At 42.3% G+C, this 24,347-nt stretch overlaps 1 protein-coding gene across 3 annotated transcripts in view; it reads right to left on the minus strand.

Moving 5' to 3' along the window:
- The window catches only part of ARHGAP32 (Rho GTPase activating protein 32), a 475,360-nt gene that overhangs the window by 186,729 nt on the left and 264,284 nt on the right, over positions 1–24,347 (minus strand). For 2 of the 3 annotated variants that reach the window (XM_054049530.1, XM_054049529.1), the window contains exons 3-5: positions 5,558–5,649; positions 4,415–4,456; positions 3,948–4,032 (exon numbers count right to left, since the gene is read on the minus strand). In XM_054049530.1, the coding sequence (XP_053905505.1) occupies positions 3,948–4,032; positions 4,415–4,456; positions 5,558–5,649 (219 nt within the window). The remainder of the gene's footprint in view (positions 1–3,947; positions 4,033–4,414; positions 4,457–5,557; positions 5,650–24,347) is intronic. The other variant, XM_054049531.1, reaches the window with a different exon arrangement.

Here is a 24,347-nt window from a genome sequence, read left to right on the forward strand (position 1 = left end):
CTGAGGCACAGAGAGGTTAAATTAACTTTCTCGAGGCCAGAGTAAGCAAGTAGTCGAATCAGGATTAGAACTCAGAAGTTTCTTGGACCCAGGGCTGTGCTCAGTCCATTAATCCATGCAGTCTTTGGGACACAACATGCTAATCCAGCCACAGAGGAACATGCATAAATAAACCATGTGTAAAAGCTATCAGGCCACCTCTTGCAATGACAGAACAGAGCTGGTGTGTTTGTACAGTGTCAGCACAATGGGACCTGGTCTATGAGTACCATGGTAAGGCAACTCATCCAACAACAAGATCCCCCTGTATCTTTGGGTCTTGGTGTCATAGAACTCTCTGAGCTGGGGCACGGGCTGGACATATAAATAATAAATGGGTTTATGGATTGTATAACACTTTATAATAAACTAAAGTAGCTTGTTCTCCAGTAACAATGAGCTGTAGCACCTTGTTTGGATTTAGTGACTACATGAATGATCAGCTCTACTGCCCTCTGGTGACTCAGTCCTCAGAAGAATTCATCGTCGTTTGTATAATAAATTTCACTTGGTTTGTGTTCTATGGAAAGTAGCAAGAAAAGTTTTTTAAAACCCTTTTCCGGCTATGATTTAGAGAACTTCCTTAGGTACTGTGGCATCCAACACCCATTAATTTCATTGGGGGGCTGAACATTTAAATCCCTAAAACCCAGTGGATATATCCAGTGCCACATGAATGCTGACCAGCACCACCCAGGCAATCAATGTTTAACACTATTGCCAGATACAGCTCTGCCAAAGCACCTCATCACTGAGATGCAACAGCCCAGATATATCACTCCTGGGTCTCTCTTAACAGGAAAATCATGCTGAAATTAGCATGGTTTTGTTAATCCAGCACTATGGTAAGAAGAGAGCAAATCCATTTTCACTCATCTCATGAGACTGATAGAGGAGCGTCTCTCTAGAAGTGAATCGCCAAGCTGTCAAGTCCCATTGCTCCACCAAACCCCATCACAGATGACATAAACATTAAAAATCAATTTGAAAGCTGGCCAAACTGTTATTGGACACCTTTATATAATTACTGATGTCGCCATAAAAATACTGCCTGTCTACTATGCAAATTTTTAAGAGTGAATAGTTCTTCAAAGGAAATTACACCCACTAGCCCTTCAGATTAAAGTTAGTAATTCGCTATTAGGTGTCAAACTATCATTTAAAAGTATGTCATTCCAGCCTACTCCTATTGTCTAGTCTACTTCAATTTATTAGCACAAATGCACCACTTAAGATGTGTGAGCTCTATCCAACGCTATTCTCTATAGCAGGGAACTATATACATGCTGTACCAACGGTTTTAATTTGTTTTTCTTCTTTGGCTTTTTAATACTCAGCCTTCTGCTACCAAGGAAGCATCATAATGCCCCTAATCTTTCATAGCTAGAGACCCGGGCTCAAATGTGGTTTAGTTCACAAGAGCAATGAATCTCAACCTGTGCCTGAATGTGTTTTTGCTCACATTACAAAAATCACTGCACAACTTGACTCCACTAGTAGTCACTGTTCAGCAGAAACGAGGAATTAAGAGGAATAGGGCAGGTAATTAGGGCCCCCATTCAGCGAAGCATTGAACCACATACTTAACATTAAGCATACGAGTAGTCCCATTGTTAAGTTAAGCATGTACTTAACTGTTTCCTGAATAAGAACCTAGGGGGAAAATGTTCACAAGTTCCTACGTTATGGGAGCCAAAGTCCCATTTTCAAAAATAACGTAGGCACTTAGGAGCCTACGGTCTACACAGGGATACAAAAATTCATCCAAATCAACTAAAGGTATGAATTTAAAGTGGATTAATTAAACTGCATTTAGTCCCTTTGTGGACATTCTGATTCATAATTAAAGTGACCTCAAATCAGTTTACTTCAATTCACTTCCAAAGTGAATTAAAATAAACAAAATTAAGGCCACTTTAATTCTAAATCAAAACATCCACACAGGTATTTAATTCCGTTTATCTAATCCACTTTAAATTCACACCTTTAGTGAATTCAGATTAACATTTCTAAACTCCACATGTAGACAAGCCCTAAGTCTCGTTTTTGAAAATTTTATACCAGATCAGGATTCGGGTTCATTGGAAGAACAACGTGAAGAAAATTTGTACTGAACACATCTATCTCACTTCACACTGTGATAGCATCTCCCTGTCATCAGTCTTGTAACAGTGCCTGCAGCATTAGGAAAAGTCAACATATACTTAAACCACAAATGCAATTCAATCATTTGTCTTCAAAATATTTTAAGCAAAAATAACATGCAATAAGATGCAATTTCACTCGAGTACATGCATTATGCATTGTGAAGACTGAGTACTCATTATCTTTGAATGACAAAAGAGAAAAGAAAATTCTCAGAGGAATGCACAATGCGCTAAAATATAGATCTGTAGATGGAGAGAGATGTACTCAGCACCTACTCCATTATAAAACCTTTTTTTTTATAATAATTAAAAGATTAATAGTGTCACTTCTGAAAAAATAAAAGGAGACATAGGTAGGACTGCAGAGATAGCCACACTTTTCCAGAAGTACAATGCAGTACAAGGACTGGATCCTGCTCCTGCTGGCATATTTCCCACTGATCAATGAGAATAGAGATGGAGTACCCATATAGCATGGAGAGTGGGTATGGTCGAGGGGAGAGGGCACTGGTATGGAATTCAGAAGTTATGGGTTCTATCCTTGATTCACCACTGTCCCCATGTAACCATGGGCAAGTCACTTCACCTCTCTGCCTGTTTCCTCTCACACTCTTCGCCTGTTTTTTCTGTTAGCTCTAATGTGTGCGTATACAGTGTGTAGCACAATGGGGCTCTGAACTCAGCTGGGGCCTCAAGGTGCTAATAACAACAATAAATCCTGAACATTGTTGACTTATTTTTATACAAGTCATCTCCTGCAAGACTGTTTCACTTTGTCCCGCCAACCAATGATACTGGGACAATCCTGTGACCTGACTGCCTTTGAGAAATCAAATCCCACATGGGACTCGACTGCTGTCACACTCCTTAGCAGTCAGAACATTCCACAGCGGTGGCTCAGAAGATGCACGTAAGCAGAACCACAACTCTCAACGTAAGTCGTTAAATTACTCTAAATGAAAGAAAATAACATCAAAGGGATGTGGCCTGGGGATTCTACCCTCCCTCCAACTATAAGGCTGCTTCTCTGGCTGGCACATGCTGAAGGCATTAATGATGTTTTCTGTCTCTGAAGGCAGAGGAGAAGGCTTGTACCATTTATGAGCCTCTGATAGTGCTTCTTGGTCCAGGACAAGTCTCGGGTACAGTTCAATAGAGGGAGGTTCTGCCTGGAGGGAACTACAGATTCACACAGGAAGGTAAACGGGCATCGCAAACGGACTGCAACTCAACCTGACTGGCAGCCCCTTGTTGTATTCTGCCTTAAGGAGGGCAGAGCTGCTGGAATATAATACCCGGGCCTAGGGTCATGTGAACAGAATAGGGAAACCTGAACTCAAATCTGTTCTTACAACATATACTAGATCTACATTAATATGCACACACAAGCTTATTCTCATACATACATATGTACACACACACACAAAGAAAAACACCCTCATTATTAAATCAGTTGTCTGTAAACACTCAAGTTCTGTGCCAATTGCAGTCTTTACAGACACTGCCATGAACTCACCCAGGTGCAATATATACTATCGTTTACTTCAAGGGAGTGCACAAATGTAACTGAGGGCATAAACTGGCCCGGTTTATCAAACCAGTTCCCAAAAAGGGACCCTTTCTGCTCCAACTTCTTATTGCCAGACACTCTAACAAACAAAGCAAACCTATCTGGAGCTCTATGAAGTGCTTTGCTCAGCTTAGTTAGCTAGTCAGACAAGCACAACCCAATTTTGTACGTAAAAGAAATCTGAAACTTACCTGTATGTTGCCAAAGTCCACATTCTCATAATGGAAATGTGCACACTCTGCCATCTTCGGGAAGTGGCCCTTGGTAAAGGATAACCTGAAGTACATCAAGAGCAACCCATAAGTTGCACATCACTGAAACAACTGTCAGAATCGCGTGTCATGATGAAATGCAGCTAGACCATCTACATTTAAGCGCCTGACCGAGACAATCCATCATCCTGAAGCTAAGGGAACATACAGTGCTGCTTATTTTGATGCACAAAAGCGGTGAGGAAAGGGATTTGGTGAGGGAGGTAATCTAAACTGCGAAGTGACATTTATCATTGTCTTTTTAGGGAAACACGTGCATTCCATCACCACCAAGGCCAGTGTTTATAGGGAAGGATGCAGGGACAAGCTGTTCCACCTGTACTTGCATTGGGGAAATTAATCTGTAAACAGCCTGACACAAGAGACATATGAAAGTCAAACTTTACCTGTGAAAGGCATCACAGCCCATCAGTTCCGGGTTGATGGATCTGAGGGTGCAGAACAAATGCTATTTATCCTTTGGCTTTTTAAAATTCAGCGGTGAGGCATAATCATCTCCAAACATCCCCAACTACAGCAATGGCTGACAGGGAGATGCTCTGGTTCGGCAACAGGATCTTCCTTCTGCTGAAGCTGCTGCAGACTCCTATAGATACTTCTGGTCGTGAGCCAATGAGATTGTCTTTATCTGGCTCACTCTTCCCACGGGAATATAAGTGGGAAGTGAGATACAGCATCTAGCCGCTCAGCAATAGAACAAAGCCATTTTCCCTAACAGCATCAGAGCATGATCGCTCTGAACGCACAGACCAATGCTGGTAGCTCTGGACCTTCTGCCTGCACGCTAAATAGGGATGGGCCGAGTCATTTTTGCCTAATTTGGACCCCATTCACAGATCATTGGTTTGAATTCTGCTGAGGGAAGGCAAATGAGCATAAAGAGGGAACAGAACAAGGGCAGAGAGAAAAAAACAGTTCAATGGAAAAAGTAGCGTGAAAACAGCAGTGGGCAGGTACAGTGGAAAAAAAGAAACTGAAAAACAGAGCAGGGACACAGAGAAAAATTCTAATGAAAAAAATAAAGGTCATCCACTTGTCCCAGTTTAGCTTTTCTTCTGTGTCAGGAGTATAGGGGAAGTATTACACTTATACCTTGTACAGGCTTTCCTTTAGCTTTTTTTTTTTTTTTTTTTTTTTTTTATAATGAATCATCTTTGGGGGGGAACCCCTCAGTTTAAATTACAGCAAGAGTGAGATTCAAAATTCAAACTAGCTTTGCAACCCTTCTCCCCAAAAGTAAGTGTGAAAGGTTTACAAAACCTCCACCTCTATAAGCTTCATCCATCCCAAGCTTTAATATTTAGAGCATGCTGACCGGCAGTTTTGCTTTTCACAGGCAGCAGGTCCACGCTGCTCTGATAAGGAGACTACCAGAAATCCTTTAGTGCTTACAGCCTGACTTCTGGATGCATTGGGGCTCTACTGCACTGTGACAGTGTTGAGCACAGCTAGAATCACAGAAGTTAGAGCACAGAGGACAGAAAAGCTACAGAATTAACTCACAAACAAAATAAACCCATTGCTCTTACTTTTTCACATTCTTCACTTTCATGCTCGCTGTGCTGCCGCACGTCCGAAGAGGCAGCTCCCCTGGAATCTCAGGGATATCTGCACCTCTCGCCTACCAAAAAAGAAGAAAAAAGGAGGAAAGAGAAACGTTAGATTTGATCGAACACTACACTTTGGTGCCTCCAACACTAGATAAATACATGCACTGTCTGTGCAATTCTCACATATGTATACAAGATATACTTTAGTAACTTGCCGCACAGAAATACTGAATCCAGGGATTCCAACCTAAAATATGGTTAGCTGCTTACATACAATAAAACCTTGCTAATTCTCACTAATTACTGGGAGAGCCAATGCATTATAGACCCAAAGAATAAGAGGCAAAAAAACAAGATTTTCAAAACTAGCAGCCTAACTTTAGGCTTCCAAGCCCACATTTAGGCTCCTAATTAAGCATCTTGACTTCCAACACCGCTGAAGCTGCTGGGTACCCAGCACTGTTGAAAATCAGGATAGCTACTTATGTGCCTAAATATGGAAGAATTTTTTGAAATATTTAAAAAATCTGGGCCTAAGCAAACAAACATAATTTAAAAACAACAACCCGTGAATCAATAATAAAAGACACAATGAAAAGGCATCACAAAATTTACATCTGTGTTATTTTGTGGGTGGCAGAAGCTTTCAATTTGTGTGGTGGTTTAACATTCATAGTCTTCTATCCATACCCATTCCAGACCCTTAATTTTCCTACTCTGTCATCTAATGGCGTTTCAGTCCTGAAAAGAAAGAGTGAAATGTTCATGTAATATTTTGCTCCACTCATGCGGATAAATGTGAGTTGTATCTGTGCCATTCAGTTCTCATCTTAGCCTCCCTCAAAAAATGTTTATGTTATTTAAGACCTAAGTTACCTTGTAAGTTCTCGATATATCATATAGCTTACACTGGAATAATTAAGAGCTTCCTGAGTATATACATATAGGAATTAAAATCATTTTGTTTTAACTGAGCTGTTTTCCATAATGGTTGGCCAATTTTACATGATTTCTAATACCATTAAATGATCTTTTATACCCCAGACAGATCAAAAGGTATGTTTGTGGGTGGGATTTCTATTTAATTTATATTTCAGTAAGATACAAATGTACAGCACTGAGGCACAAAGTTGTTCACCTGGGGAAGAATTTCACCTTTATGTGCTGTGGCTTTGATTATTTGAAATATCTCAGGATCAAAAACATTTAACCCACAGACCTGGTGCTCAGAAAGTCCTCCATAAGGATGTTCATTGGTCCAGAAATTTACATAGGAAACAGGGCTGTGACATTCATTTTGCTATTTGCAATAACTGTCCATACATTTTTAAATAGATTTTCTTCATATTTTAGTGCTAGATGCTAGACAGACATTAAGGAGTTCCAATGAGGTCAGGAAAAACTGGAATTATTTTTAGTGTTACCTGAGAACCAAATTCTCTTTCAACCTTACATTCCAGTTTTCTTCTCTTGTTCTTTTTACATTTAACAGATAAAAATAAAATTAAAACATGTATCTGTCTATATCATTCTGTGTATTACTGTTTCATATTAACCTTTTTATTCTCACTATAGGGAAGCCTGTTTATGTACCAAGCCATGGGCAAATGGGTTACTGCAGCTTTAATTATACCTGTGTGTATATTTTTGTCCCCCTGTGATAGTTCTTGTATGCATTGCAATCTATCAAGAAGATAAATTCCCATCTTGGCTATTTAATAGAGATGGGTCCCTTTCTCAAAATCCAGATTGACTGGAAATATGCCATAATTCAGGAGGTTTGGCATCCACGGCTTTGGTGTAGCCCTAAGCCCTATCACTAGCTTTTAAAGCTTTAAAAATTATTTTTACTGCAGAAAAATCAATGAAGTGGCATAGACATACCCAGCACCTTACAGCCCATTTAACATGTCCCTGCCCTGAGCAGCTTCCCATATAAATAAGGATGTAACAGCATGATGGATGGCAATATACAATGCTAGGACTGGGGTTACAACAGCAAAAGGTCATAAGAAGCCCAATTTTCCTCCTCACTTGCAGCAGGCTAAATTGGGAGTATCTCCACTGAAGGCCATGAAAAAAATATATGTTTAAGTGTGAGGAGAATCAGGCCTGAGTGGTGCTCATTGTTACATACAGAATTTGCTATATAAGAGAGGTACAATGGTCCACAGGTTAGGGCTCTGCTAGAGACTTCCTGTGTGACCTTGGACAAATCACTTAGCCTCTCTGTGCCTCAGCTTTCCATCTGTAAAATGGAGATAATAGCAATGCCTTACTTCAGAGGTGTTATGAAGATAAACGCATTAAATACTGTGAGGCACTACAGTGATGAGGTCTATATAAGTACAAGCCAGTGAGAGTGTTTCAATTTATTTACATGGGTTTTAGGTTGGGCCCATAATGGGAGGGGGAGGGAACCAATTATGTCCAAGTCAGCAGAGAGGGCAAGGACAAAGCAATGATCCTTGGTCTTGGCTGGGAGCAGCTCATTAGTCACCATGGCAAGAGCAGTGGAGAAAGCACAGTGCAGAATGCAGAGGTCAGATACAGTATTTCCTGCTTCACATACAAAACTATACAACGGGAGTGGTGTCCAAAACAATGGATGGCATAGAGATGGTAATGCGGGCACTTCAATTTACCTTCTCTCATAAGGCAAGAATAATGGGGACGCTGAGTGAAACCCATTCACCAATGTTGGGAGTAGATGGACCAGTGCTCTGCTCCGGAATGCCATTCTTATGTTCCTAAACAAGTCCGCAGAGAGGTCTCTGACCAGAGCAGAACAGCTGCCAGAAGTTTAATAGAGAGTGTACACTGTGATTTACAAACATGGAAAAAGACATGGCCTTTGCCCCAAAAAGACCATTATAATTCAAGGTAACAGCACACTATATGGTATACGAAACTTGCAATGATCATACATGCATTTCAGAGGTACTCACCACTGAAACATATAGATGCCAAGACTCAGTTTCAGACAAATCTACACAATAATATTGGTGTTGCCATTACAGATCAGGTTAGGGGCCTACCCTTGCACAGTACCCTGCAGCTACCATTCACCAACACCGGAAGCTTCAGAGAAAAGCAAGCAACCTCCATGAAGCACCTTGTTAAATTGTGCAGTACCATAAATGGGATGTGGGATAGGGGATCCTTCTTGTCTCCTTCAAGCAACCAATCTTTTCTGACCGGGGGGATAAAATCTGATCGCCTCTGCAAACAGCTGAAAAATGATTACTCAGAAGTATCCACCATCCATTACTTGGTTCCTTTTTTAAATAAGAGGTCTATGCAAAAAAGGATAAGGACTTTAAGCAACAGGGGTGAAATCCCTGAGGGCTTATGTAGGATTTAAGTAGTGTACAGGTTCTCTGCACAGAGTCAAATTCCACTCTAGTTGCATTAAGCACTGCCCTGAAAAGCGAAGAGTTACTGCAATTAAGAATGACGCCTCCTCCACCTTTGGGCACTATTGATTTAAACTGGAGCTGAGAACATTCAGCCCTTCTCATAATTGGGCTTTTGATAGCCTAAGCAATATTTTAACACCATTGTCTCACACAGAGTCTATGTGTAAAACATCCAGTACATGTCGCCGAAAAACAAGTACAATATTTAATTCCTTAAATAAAGTGATCCCTGACCTATCTGCATTGATAGACAATTAATTTGGTCAATAGCATTAATAAAACACTTGAGGGTCTCATTGTGAATTCCAGTGTTAAGAAGACAGCCAATGCAATATATGTTATACCGCTTTTACATAATACACTAACTACAGCAATAAATGTGCCACTCCTGTGAGCATTTTTTAGGCAGAGCCTGGAATATATTGCCTGCCTTGATTTCCATGAAAAAGAACTTTTGTGGGACGAAAAATAATTTTCCATCTCCCATTTGCAGTAGAAGCTGGTGCCATGAGAAACCAGGTAAGTGAAACTGACAGGAAAAGATGTGCTCAGAGCCAAATAACAGCAGTAGATAAAGATCACCCTATGTCGGACTCAAAGCAGAGTAGGCAAAGCGCACAGCACAGAACACTTCAGAGCCAGCATTTATCTTTGGAAAACTCATCTTGCTCTCTCCCTTCCCAACTGAATTATGTCCAAATCATACTGGAAAAAGATCCATGCCTCTCTCTAGCCCATCGGTGTTTATTCATTTAGATGGTCCACAATGAGATACAATATTTTTTTTTTCAGTGTTAAAAATCAAGGGTTTGCTGCAGAAAAGCAATCCAGTGGGCTCACAGAGAAATCTTAAATCAGGAAGCATTAGTGGGATGATGGTTCTCATCCATGTCAGAAGTCACTACTGGAAGTACTGCCAGAAAAAAGAAAGTTTGGTTGATGGAAGAAGAAAAATGGAGATAAATAATAACACATACTTACTGCAATTATATAACTGTGTGCCTCACAAATAAATGCAATTACTTGCCATCCCAAACATGCACACATTGAAGTTCCCATTATCAGTTTACACTTGTTTTGCTCTGAAACCTTTCATGAATATCGTCATCCTAAATTATTTTTCTCTCCAAATATAAACAAAATCCACTACAAAGGAATTTGTCATCTTTTGTGCTCCTTGTCACAGTAATTTGTTTTTAAATATCATTTTGAAACAGCTGAATTCTTTACATTTGAAAATTAGCTAGCGACCCGCTGCAGCTGCTACTTTTCATTTCTTATTTTTTATGCATCGGTGTCCTGTGGAAAACTAGTAACTGCATAATAAATCTGCTTATGCAAATTATTTACTGCAATTCTCATGGCTAAACGTCAGTGCTGTTTCAATCTGCATTGGTCCAAAACAAGGTAAACAAGTTAGGGCCTGAGCCAAAGCCCACTCTATTGACTTCTATGGGTTCTGAAGCAAGCCTTTCCATGGAAAGAGAGTGGTTTTAACTAGAGGCAATCAGGAATTTTCCAACAAACATTTTTCCATTAGGTCGAGGATGGAATTTCTGGTCAAAACCAGAGAGACCCTGCCTTACTGCCAATAGCCCAAGCAGTTGGAGCGCTTGGCTACTATGTGGACAGGCCAGGTGCAAGCCCCTGCTCTGCCTGCCTCTCTCTCTGGCCCACTGAATAGTTAATTATTTATATACAACGGGAGAGATTGAGGGAGCAACTACAACTTGGGGGTTAGGGAACTTCCCTCACATGGGATAAAGCAGGCAAAGGAAGGATTTGAACCTGAGGTCCGCCTATTCCAAGCAAGTGCCCTAACCCCTTAGTTGTTGGGCAGTTGGGAGGGAGAATGGAACGTGCATCTCTCCCCTGCCCCACTCCCCCAACAATTTTTGAGGTCTGTTTCATCCTGATGCAGAACAAAAGCTAACACTGAAATTTTTCACAAAATGGAATTCTCGTTTTAACCAATAACATTTTCTAAGTTAAACCCAGAACTAAAATATTCACGTGGCATAAGACATTGTTCATACACTCAAAACCCATGCATTCACCATAAACAACTAGGCCAATATTTTCAAACTTTGGGTGCCTTAAGTTAGGCACTTAAGGCCATATTTAGGCACAGAGATGCTTCTGAAAAGGCTAACCTATGTGATTTAGATGCCTAAGTCCCACTAGAAGTCAATGAGACTTAAACACTTAGGTGAACTGGAAAATGTTACTGCTAAATTCAGTGGGCACCGTGGGGTCACAGCACCTGTAATATTCACTTCCTGAGTTGCCTCATTTTCAGCACCCAGGTTTGAAATGTCTGGCCTTGATATCTGCAGTCGTTATTTAGTGTAGCTGAAGTCAAATTTAAATGACACAAAACCTTTCAGGCATAAATAATTTAAATCCAACAAGTTCACAGCATACCAGAGCATGAAAGGGTTCTCGCTCGAAATAAACCCGACTAGGTTTATCAGAAAACGTTCCTTTCAAGCACAGAAGACAAGACGCCCGATTTGCTAATGCAAGTAAAATTAGAGAACAGTCCGATAAAAGCATTGCAGTATTTGTAACAGTTAACAAGGTGGCACAAAGGGAGTCAAAGCCTCCCCAGCATATGGGAGTGCCCAGCATGGACAGAAGCGGCTCCTCCATCTCCCTCCCTGCAGACCCTGGCACAGGCGCATGTTGCAGGTGTGGAAGGGCAGGGCAAGCGGAAAGGTTGGAGCGCAAAGCACTCCAGGAATCCTCAGCTGCTGTATTGGTGCCTAGGGCAGATTGTCTCCAGGCCACTCTGGGGCTTAGCAGAGAATCAGGGAGCCGTAACGGGTTTCCTGAGATTTGCTCAGCAGAGAATCAGGGAGCCGTAACCAGTTTCCTGAGATTTGCTCCTCCCACACGCCGCGTTCTGCCATGCACGGTGTAAATAAATAAATTATAAATAAAATAAATTAATAGAGATATCCCATCTCCTAGAACTAGAAGGGACCTTGAAAGGTCATCGAGTTCAGCCCCCTGCCTTCACTAGCAGGACCAAGTACTGATTTTGCCCCAGATCCCTAAGTGGCCCCCTCAAGTATTGAACTCACAACCGTGGGTTTAGCAAGCCAATGCTCAAACCACTGAACTATCCCTCCCACAACCTCAAGGTGGAATTGTGACGTGGGTTCTTCAAAGAGAATTGTAAATATTACCTTTCAATGTTAGTCTACGTTGACAACCAAGTAACCGTGCCATCTTGTTATCAGAATATTTGTCCCCACTTTCCCTTTTACAGTCTGAACTTGCAGTGTCAAGTCTGAATCCTGCAAACTACACATATTCTTAGTCCCACTGAGTTCCATGGAGCTACTCCTACCTGTGCAGAGCTCACTGCAAGCCCTATGTACCACTCTGAGCTGATCCTCTGCGCAGGAATGAAGGTTACCCCTACAGAATGGATACTAGGCAGCCACGTACAAGCTTCATAGAATCATAGAATATCAGGGTTGGAAGGGACCTCAGGAGGTCATCTAGTCCAACCCCCTGCTCAAAGCAGGACCAACCCCAACTAAATCATCCCAGCCAGGGCTTTGTCAAGCCAGGCCTTAAAAACCTCTAAGGAAGGAGATTCCACCACCTCCCTAGGTAACCCATTCCAGTGCTTCACCACCCTCCTAGTGAAAAAGTTTTTCCTAATATCCAACCTAAACCTCCCCAACTGCAACTTGAGACCATTACTCCTTGTTCTGTCATAAGCTACCACTGAGAACATCCTCTGTGGAACCCCCTTTCAGGTAGTTGAAAGCAGCTATCAAATCCCCCCTCATTCTTCTCTTCTGCAGACTAAACAATCCCAATTCCCTCAGCCTCTCCTCAGAAGTCATGTGCTCCAGCCCCCTAATCATTTTTGTTGCCCTCCGCTGGACTCTTTCCAATTTTTCCACATCCTTCTTGTAGTGTGGGTCCCAAAACTGGACACAGTACTCCAGATGAGGCCTCACCAATGCCGAATAGAGGGGAACGATCACGTCCCTCGATCTGCTGGCAATGCCTCTACTTATACAGCCCAAAATGCCGTTAGCCTTCTTGGCAACAAGGGCATGGTGTTGACTCATATCCAGCTTATCGTCCACTGTAACCCCTAGGTCCTTTTCTTCCTCCCTCCCCAGTCAATATGTATCAAATCTGGTTTGGAGGGAGCTGACTGCCTCTATGGGTGTGAAGGGTGGTCCAGCTGCTGGGTTCTTTCAATCCTTGGCATCTTTGCTAAAAGTTAGAGCTAGTCAAAAATATCAATTGCTTTTGGTGGGGATTTTTGAAAGAATTTTCCCACTTAATTTCCTGCAAAATATGTGCGTTTTTTTTTTTTTTTTAATAAATTTTTTTGCTTTTACCTTTTCATTAAAAACACGGATGAAGATGAAAAATTTCATTTTGGTCAAAAAGCCATTTTTCATCAAAAAAAGGATTTTGATGAGAAAATTCTGCCCGGCTCTACTGAAAGGACTAAAAAGGGGGCCTGTCACTGTGGACCATGATGGGGTTTCTTTCTGAAGCAGACACTTGTCCACATAGAACTCAATGGCAACTCAGCATCCTTTAGAAGGTAATAAATACAAACCAAAGCTGGCTTGGTACCAGTGCCATACGGAGCATTTACAGTGATTGCCACTTTTCATCTTCAAAAAATGTTCTACAAATATCCACCGATCCCTCAGAGGTAAAAGACTAGTACCTACTCCCTAGGAAAAGATTCTAACCTATTCCCTAGCCTTGAAACCACACAGCCTCCTTGAAAACAAAGTTCTTGTTACCCCTCCTTCAAATGATACCAAAAACATCCTGATCACAATACATGAAATAAAATAAAAGCACCCCGTTAAAAATCCAACGTTAGCAATAACAAACTTGTTATGTATTTAGTAAAAAAAGGGGGTTAACTCCAACAGAAATTGCTGGCCCAATCTTGCAGCTTTTACTTGCAAGCGCAACACCCTTGAAGGTAAATGAGGGCTGCAGAATTGGGCCCTTTGTTTAAACTGGAAAGAGTATAGAAACTGGACAAAATTATTGCATATGTTACTGAAGTGTCTTGCATACAATAGCACCATTTGATGTGAATACAAGTATTTGGGAGTTCTCAGCTGACACTGTTTAAATTGCTGTATGTATGTGGTTTTAGGAGCAATTTTTGCATATGCAGTTAAATATCATAGTAGGCTCATTTTAATACTTTCAGAGTGACGTTTTCAAGATTGCCTATGAGATTTGTACACCCAATTAAAATTAATAGGCAATTCAAATCCTTTAGGCAGGTTGAAATTCTCAGCTTGAAAACAAAATCTAATTTGTACATTATTCGATTAACAGCTTCCAAAAGGGGGGAACACATGGATTTCCAACTTGAGTTTGTTTGCAAAACTTTATCGGATTTAGATGCTATTCATGGCCTGATCAGCAGAGTGCAGCAGTTGCACACTGAAGAATCACCTACGGCTATGCAGAACTGCTAACCAAGGGCTCTCTTCTGGTACAAGAGCATAATTGTGTAATCTTGTGCACCCTCACACAGAAAAGAATGGGGCCCCACACTGCAGTTAGAAAGGATTAAATACATTTCACATTCCAGATACAGCAAGTAGGGATTGAAGGTCCTGATATACACTTTAATTACAGCAACTCATGCCACTCTGTGCAGAGAAATAGCTGTGAGAACTTAGTGCAGGTCACAAAGGCGTTTTCAGGAATGAATAAAGGATTGTGAACTCTGTCAAATTGTTACCAAAAAAGGAGTTACTATACAAAAAAAAAAAAAAATCAGTATTATTAAATCTTCTCCTTGTTCCTCACCCAATGCAGAGTTCTTTGATCCCCACTGCACAAAGGCATGAAAAGGTCTAGTTATGTCACTCTGGGAAGCCGTATGTTTCTTGTGTTTTTTAAAGCAAAGCAAGAAATTCTTGTCAGTTTAATTGGAGGATGTGTAGTCTCGCTGATTAAGACACAAGACTGGCAATTTTGGGAGACATGTGATCTGTTCTCAGCTCTGTCACAGAATTATTACATCATCTTGGGCAAGCCACGAAAATAGCGTAGCTGAAGTCGACATACTAAGAGCTACTTACCGCAGTGTCTTCGCTGCGGTAGGTTAACTGCTGCCACTCCCCCGTCGACTCCACCTACGCTTCTTGCTCCAGTAGAGTACTGGAGTCGACGGAAGAGCGCTCGGCGGTCGATTTAAATCGACCCCCGCTGGATCGATCGCTCCTGAGGTAAGTGTAGACATGCCCTTAGAGACCCCACAAGGATGTTATAGGGTCACAGTCACTGAAGTCTCTTGAAGTACTTTTGAGATTCTTGGATAGGATGACCAGAGAGAGAGAGAGAGAGAGAGAGTGAGAGAGAGAGAGAGAGAGTGTGTGTGTGTGTGTGTAAAAAATAGACACCTATGTATGACAAAGCCCCAAATACCAGGACTGTCTCTATAAAATCGGGACATCTGGTCACTCTATTCTTGGATGAAAGGCACTGGAGAAATGCAAATATTACTACACCTCTACCTCGATATAACACTGTCCTCGGGAGCCAAAAAAATCTTACTGCGTTATATCAAACTTGCTTTGATCCACCGGAGTGTGCAGCTGCGCCCGCCTGGAGCACTGCTTTACCGCGTTATATCCGAAGTCATGTTATATCGGGTCACGTTATATCGAGATAAACCCACCTCTATTTGTGGACAGCTATCCCTACAATGGGACAACCCTTTTGTTCAAGAGAATAAAGAGAGCAATTCAGCTGCCTGTGCCTCTTCTAAAGCTCGTAATGGATGAGAGAAATATGATAGAAAAGAGCTAGTGAAAGAAGGGGCGGTGCCTGCTGTCAGTACAGTGCATCAACTCTGAACGTTGTCAATTCCAGCACTCAGAAACCAAGATTAAAAAAAAAAAGATTTTGATTTGTATTATTTTTGGAGTTTAGAATGTTCAACTGCATTTTTCACATTCTTTGTCACTGTGGTTGAATTTTTTTAGGCAATAATCATTGCATGGTATAATTTACAGTGAATTATTCTCTTTCAAGGACTACACAGGATGCATTTTCCCATTCCTGGCATCTCCTCTCCAAAGATAGACTTTTAAATACTAGCAGGAAAATTTTAAGGGATGCTTCTATCTTCAGAGTAGCAGTGGTATCTTGGAGGAGGAGCTGGGTCATCCATTTATCGGCCTCATGTACCTCTACAGGTTATGAAAAACGTAGCTCATCCTCACTCAGGGTTATTCATCTCTCACTCTTCAGTTGGAGTTTGCAGTGTATATTGATCTGCCCTGCATATATGTCATTAAAAGCAAGGATCCAGCACTCTGGGCCTAAGGATAGTATGTAATCCAAGTCCTGGAAACGGAGCCTGTCGTGCAGAGTGACACGTGCTGCAGCACCTCCGAACACACCCTGCACGGTATGTGAAATTCATCCTTGTACAGAGGGCCAACATAAGACTTACACAACATTTAAGTCCCACTTAGTGGGACTCAAATGGTGCATAGGCTTTCTGCTGGCCTTCTGCATGGGGGTAAATTTCATCTGTACTGTGGGGGTTCTTCCCAGCAAGAAGTCCCACACTTGCATTTCCGGTTTGTTTTTTTAAAGAGACACAACAGATGCACCAAGCCAAATGACTGGTTAGCTCCTAAGGACATGAGCATGATAATACCTGGGAGCCTTAAGGTTGGATTTGACACTGCTCTGGAGAGGCTACAGTGAGAACCCCTTATTACCATTCACGAAGAGCTCAACACAAGGAGCTGCATACAGTACACTGCCCTACTTAACAGTATATTAGCTAAGGAATGTACTTTAAGGAACAAAAACCTCACATACAATATGCGTGGGAAAGGCAGCCAGGGTTAAAGTCTTCTGTACAGCTTACAGAATGTATCTGAGAACAAACCACAGGGAACAGAACATCCAATGAACATCACGCCTTGATTTCAGTTACTTGCTTAAAAAAACAAAACAAAAAACAATCAACGCTGTTAAGAGGCACAATTTCTATAGTCTATTGATTTACTTCAGTTTAAATACAAAAGAACAAGGGAGGCTTTGGGTTGTTGTGCTGAAATACAATTTCTTTTACATGGAAAAAGAATCAAAATTACTGGGCTGAAGTCAGCTCGGAACAAGTAGGTGCAACTTTAGTGGATGTCCCTTTTGGCCATATTCAATGATGATGTAAATGACAATGAGTAAGATGGTCATAAATGGTGTGTCTCCAAACATTGTGATTTGGATACGGAGTAGGGGGAGAGAAGGGGCAGAAGTGGGGAAGGCAGAAGGAAAAGCAATTAATTTATACTCGACCCGGTCATATGCTTCTGCCACTGAGAGCAAAACTGGGCCCAGATTTTGACTTCCATGGGAGTTGCAGGCACTAAGTAGATTCTGAATGCACAACTGTGTAAGATCCACTTCTTTTGCACACCTGAATGTCACAGCAATGTAAGTTATATACACACACCAATAACATGCCATTAACCATCCACAAGGTTCTGAACAGCAGAAGTTAAACTGACCAGAGTTTAATTAACTTAGCTTTCCCAACGGCAGTAAAAATAAGAGCAGCAACAGAGGCTGTAGTGGTGTCAGCAGAATCAGGAAGGCAACTAGCAACATTTTGTTCATTTGTTTGTTTAAATGAAAACTGGGATTCTCCAGAAACTGATGGCTTAGCCTTTTAATCCTCCAAGGAAATTCTCCTTCTCTCCTGCAGCTACTAGATGGGAAGAGTTTTATATCATGTACCTTTTTGACCATGCATCTCCCGCATGTTTAGACTACAGCACCAAGAGGCTGAGATAAAACCAGGCTAGCCCTAAAATGTACATACCTGTAATACAGTATATCATATCCAGTTTCAGTAACCAATAGTACTCAGCTGACCTCATATAAACAAAAGGAAAAATGCTGTATGACAAACTAGAATTAATAGTTACAATTGTTCTCTAACTATGCCAAATAGTCCCTTTAGATGCTTTCAAGCAGAGCAGTAATTTCTTGTTTGCAGTTTAGGCCACATACCAGAACAAGAGGAAACACAGAACCAAAAGTTCCCCTTCTCTCTAGCTCTCAGCTTGTTGGAAGCAGAATGATCAAGATAATTGTAAAAAGAACAGGAGTACTTGTGGCACCTTAGAGACTAACAAATTTATTAGAGCATAAGCTTTCGTGGGCTACTGCAGTAGCCCACGAAAGCTTATGCTCTAATAAATTTGTTAGTCTCTAAGGTGCCACAAGTACTCCTGTTCTTTTTGCGGATACAGACTAACACGGCTGCTACTCTGAAACCTGTCAAGATAATTGTGAGGATGCATGGCCAGTTTGTAGTATGAGTGTCTGAGAGAGATGACTGTATTGGGATAGGACAAAATCTTAGGACCAAATCTGTTCTGAGGTATACTGATATAACATTAGAGTAACTCCATTTAAACCACTGGAATTACTCCAGATTTGCCCTGGCATAATTTTAAGTAAAATTTGACTCATACGCCCTAACTCTGATCTCACTTATACCAGTGTAAACCAGATTTAACTCTTCTCCTGATACACCAATACAAGATCAGAATGAGGTCTTCAGGCTGAGATTTTCAGAAGTGCTCAGCACTTTGAAATTAGTGGGATTTTTACCATTGAGTCCAACAGCAGCAGCATTAGGCAAACATCAAGCCCTTTCGAAAATCCCACACTTTATATATGAAGGCAACTGGTTTGATTTCCACTTGGGAAGTGACCAAGTGGAAAGCCAAAAGTAAAGGTAAAGGGGCAGGGCTGGAATTTTAAGGGAATCCTGAGCATACCATGAGATGGTCCCCCTGCGGCCACACACACACACACACACACACACACACACACAGTCCTCTGGTGGGAGATATTGCTAGGCTCCCCTAGAGCATGGGTTCTTGAGAGTTAGCACTCCACTCAGATGCAAGGGGCAGTTCACACCTCACCAAGCTATTATTTCAGAACACCTCCAGACATGTCTTAATCCAGACCTGGGTAAAGGAACTAAATGAGACACATTTTGGTCTGCAGGGTGACTCTGATCAAGCAGCTTAAAAACCCCGATGAATGGAAAAGCCTGGCAGCAAGGTCCATGCCAACTGTGTTACTAAAACTCTATGACCAACACAAAGAAATTAGGGCTATTACATGAAAGTTATCTCCGGGATTGTGCTCAAAATCCTCCACAACTACATTATCTGTACAAACACCTACCAAGACAGCTTACCCACTTTACAATATGTACCACTATGCAAAATTACACCACCACCACAATGACTGGCAAAAACCTAGCAAGGGAGTGTTAAACTGAATGTACTGGACAACAGTTCAATCTAAAGATCTCCATAACTTTCAGTGGCTAATTAATTGCTTTACAATTGACCGTTGTTGAATCATGCCAGAGAATGAATTCTTCCCACTAAGAGTGGTTTATTGATTTTTTTTTTTGTTTGTTTTTTTTTGGGGTAAATGCTGCAAACCTATTAACAGTGATTCAGAAACTGCTCTCAGCCTCTCTCTGCACTCTCTGGATGTATTTCAAGTGCTAAATAGAATATTCAAGCTTGAAGCCATTACAAAATACTGAACTTCCCCACCACAGTTGAATTGCAATTAAGATCCATCCCTAGGTTTGGAAAATAAAGAAGAGAAAGTTAAACATCAGCTTTTCATGATTTGTCAAAGGACGTTGATTTTTAAAAAGGTTCCTTATAAAGAAGTCAATTTCTTCAACTCCCACATAGATTTTTTTTTTCCTTCTAAGCAATCTAGTGCTGGTGAAAACTGATTGACACCCCTAGAAATCTAGAGTCTCACCTAGCAAGGAAGCACAGCTTCTTAGAAATTGCAACATTACCCACACTGCAGCATTACAAGGTGCCTAAAGAGGGACCATTTCCAAAGGTGAAAAGATAGTTCATTCTCCAATGTTAATTCCCTCCTTTGCACCTTGAATCATGACAGATGTGTCCCAACTCAGGTGATATTATCTGTTGCTGTTGTTGTCACCAGTAAGAAACTGGGCTGAGACACAGAGAGAAACCATGAGATGCTCAATATACAACAGAGACCTATGAAAGGCTCTGTATTTTAATGCAAAGATTCTAACACACAAACATCATAAAGACAAGGCGGTTGAGGTAGTATCTTTTACTGGACCAACTTTTGTTGGTGAGAGTTGGTCCAATAAAAGATATTATGTCACCCATCTTGTCTCTCTAATACTCTGGACTGACAAGGCTACAACTACACTGCATACACAACCATCATGAAATTCAGAGCTGCAGTTCCCACACTACTCACAACTTGGCCCTCCTTGCCAAATTACAGTTAATATGGAAATTATGCATGCCGTTTAGTACAGCAGTATATGTACAGTACCATATGCATAGGCACATTTTGCATAATGCACATTAAAACACTTTTATGCCTTTGTACACAACGTGGCAGAGGATTATCGGTGCTGTGGCAACCTTAGCTTTGAATTATAAGAGTGCATTCAAAATTTCAGCTGCAGTACCATCATTTGTTTATTTATTTGCCTCTTTAAAACTAAAAGGGAAGAGTTGCTGGTGCTGTTATGCAAACACATGACCCAACTATCTCACACAGCAAGAGACTGCATTTACTGCAGTGCACGGTTGTTCATTCCATTCCAAGACAGACGCTGGTGCACCATGGGCTTACGTAGCACATGCCCATGAGGGCAAAAGACCTTGAATGGCCAGCCTAAACCCAGCTTTGCTTATTTCTAGGTGCAAAGATCCACACAATTGACAAAAGATAGGTGATCAGCACATTAGTAATAAACAGATGAGAAAGAAAAAGACATCTGAAAAAGAAAAACATTTCTGGCAGAACTTTGATACTGTTACCTTTAAACCTTTAAATGTAACTGCTACATTCCCTAATCACAGAAGCCTTCCTTTATGCCCTCCCTTTCAAAGCATTTCACATTAACAGCCATCTCCAAGACAAATTCTTCTTAACAACAATCCTGCCAGTGTCAGCAGGACAAACCTTAAATTAACAAATTACTTCCAGGCTGAATGGAAATTCCTTATTAATTGCTGAGCTCTGGGCTTGAAAGCAATCTGAGGGCATGTGTGAAGGTAGGCAGCTCCTCTGGGTACACAAGTTGGAAAAGTCGGAGTGCTTTCAAACAATATGATGTGTAGGGTAAATCCAGAACTCTTCACTACCTTGCATACCACTACATACTAAGGATGCAAGGGAATCCTGGATGACTGGTAAGTTTTCCTCTTGGTGTCAAATTGCACTGCAAGATGGGTTTGCTCTCTTTTCAGTGTGTATAAAGAACAAACAATATTAGTTCTCCAGCTCTGCAAATTAAAATAAAATGATTGTTATAAATTAATGCCTACTGCCCAAGATACAGTTTCCATTCTTGGATAATTGAATCCTTTTAATTGGCAAACTCCAGTGGAAGCCAATGTGCCAATTAAGTGATTGTCCCAATTATCAGAGACTCCCAGGGATGCTCCATGCTGGGCGAAAGTCATTTTTATTTCATGGACTGTTTTAAAACTAAGCAAAGTACTATGCACAGAGAAATAAAGCCTTTTCAAACGCGCAGAGAAGGGAAAGTACATATTTTCAAACCTGTGGGGCAGCGCACACCCCCCCCTCTGCGGTACTAATGCCCCAAGACCCCCCCCTCCCTGCAGCTGAAGCCCAGAGTCCTGCCTCCTCACAGGGCAAAAGCCCCTAGCTCAACTACCCCATCACCCTGCCGCAAGCAGAAGCCCCAAGCTCCCCCTCCCAGCCCAGCAGCTGAAGCCTGTAGCCCCAAGTACACCCTCGCAACCCTGCTGGGCCCTGGAGCTTTTTCACATATTTGGGGAGTGGGGGGGATGAGAGATGTGGGAGGCTCTGGAAAATTCTCTATGAGAATTTTTGCCCTGCTGACACCTATTGCAAATGAAGCTAGATGAGGCTGATTGAAGCTCCTTACCCCTTTTCCGGCCAGTGCAGAGTTTATATACCCCACCGCACCAGTATATTACATACACATGTGCTTTCTCTATTCTAGATGAAAGTCTTATTGGACAAAAGCGCCGGAGTGATCTCCTTTTAGTGGCTAGCCCCCGGGATAGCACTACAGAGACCCTAACCTCAACCTGCATGTGAAATATCCACAAAGAAATGGGTTATCTTTATTTTGAGAACAAGGCTCTCAGAGTTTACTTACATCATTTGCTTTCAAAAACATCTGATAATACTTAATACTAACAAATTGTTCTAATGCTCTAAACACATAGCCAAAACAAACAACATCCCCACTGACAAAATCCAACACAGAAACTCTTTCATCCTCGTAGGGTTGCCAACTTTCTAATCCCACAAAACCAAACACCCTAGCCCTGCGCCTTCTCTGGGGCCCCACCCCCTTCCCCAAGGCCCTGCCCCCCCCGCTCACTACATTCCCCCTCCCTCAGTGGCTCACTCTCCCCCACCCTCACCCATTTTCACTGGGCTGGGGCAAGGGGTTGGGGTACGGGAGTGGGTGAGGGCTCTAACTGGGGGTGTGGGCTCTGGCATGGGGCCAGAAATGAGGGGTTATGGGTGCAGAAGGGGGCTCCAGGCCAGGGCAGGGGACTGGGGTGCAGGAGGGGGTGAGGGCTCCGGCTGGGGGTGCGGGCTCTGGGGTGGAGCTAGGGAAGAGGGATTTGTAGTGTAGGAGGGGGCTCCAGGCTGGGGGCTGCGGCACGGGTTTGGGGTGCAGGAGGAGGTGAGGGCTTCATCTGGGGGTGCAGGCTCTGGGGATGAGGGGTTTGCGGTGCAGGAAGGGGCTCTGGGTTTGAGGTGCTCAGGGTTGGGGCAGGGGGTTGGGGCGCGGGGTTACCTCCGGCGGCTCCCGAACAGCAGTGCAGCAGGGGGCTAAGGCAGGCTTCCTGCCTGTCCTGGCACCGCGGACCGCGCTGCGCCTCAGAAGCAGCCATCAGGTCCAGCTCCTAGGCAGAGGTGCGGCTGGCGGCTCAGAGTGCTGCACTCGTCTGCAGGCACTTCCTCTCCCCCCCAGCTCCCAGCCAATGGGAGTGTGGAGCCGGTGCTCGGGCAGTGCACAGAGCCTCGTGGTCCCCCTGCCTAGGAGCTGGACCTGATGGCCACTTCCAGGGCACAGCGCAGTGCCAGCCAGGACAGGTAGGGACTAGCCTGCCTGAGCACTGCAGCAACGCCGACGGGACTTTTAAGAGCCGGTCGGCGGTGCTGACAGGAGCCACTAAGGTCCCTTTTCGACTGGGTGTTCTGGTCGAAAACCAGACACCTGGTCACCCTATTGCTACGTTTCATTCAGCTGGGCTCTCATATTTACCCGGCAGGACTTCAAACTCATTGTGGAGTGACCATGAAAGGCTGCAAACCAGCCAAACCTGCAACCCAAAACATTTACCTTTCTATTCAAACATGAAGATTGACAACTGCTTTTTGAGATCTATAGTAGAACCTCAGAGTTAAGAACACCTCCAGAATGGAGGTTGTTTGCAACCCTAAATTATTCGTATCTCTGAACAAAACATTCTGGTTGGTTTTTTTTTCAAAAGTTTGCTACTGAGGGAAGGGAAGGCTACTGGGAAGGGAGGGATAGCTCAGTGGTTTGAGCATTAGCCTGCTAAACCCAGGGTTGAGAGTTCAATCCTTGAGGGGGCCACTTAGGGATCTGGGGCAAAAACAGTACTTGGTCCTGCTAGTGAAGGCAGGGGGCTGGACTCAATGACCTTTCAAGGTCCCTTCCAGTTCTAGGAGATAGGATATCTCCATTAATTTATTTTATTTTTATAACTGACTTAAAACAGCTTTGAAACTTTACTATGAAGAAGCATACTGCTGCTTTCCCTTTTTATTAATAGTTTACGTTTGACACAGTACTGTACTGTATTAGATTTTTTTTTCTTTCTTTCTTTTTTTGCTGCTGCCTGATTGCATACTTCAGGTTCCAAATAAGGTGTGTGATTGACTGGTCAGTTTGTAACTCTTATGTTTGTAACTCAGATTCTACTGTATTTTGAAAGATAGAGGAAACAATTTCCAATGAAAGATGGTGCAAGTATCTGGGGTGCTCCAAATTAACTTATATTTATGGTGAAAGGTGCCTTAAAAATAGACAGTTCCTGCTCTTTTTGGTGTTCACAGCATCTCAAGCCACCACCTCTTCGCAATCTACAAACACTTACAGAGACCATTCGTTATTTATTATGCATTAGTCCAGCGCTTTGAAAACATAAAGCTCTCTATAAGTGGTTATTATTACTTTCTAGCAGGGAAGGGGGGGATGGGAAACCACTGTGGTC

This window comes from Malaclemys terrapin, chromosome 15 (genome assembly GCF_027887155.1).
Source record: "Malaclemys terrapin pileata isolate rMalTer1 chromosome 15, rMalTer1.hap1, whole genome shotgun sequence".
NCBI classification, from domain to species: Eukaryota; Metazoa; Chordata; order Testudines; family Emydidae; genus Malaclemys; species Malaclemys terrapin.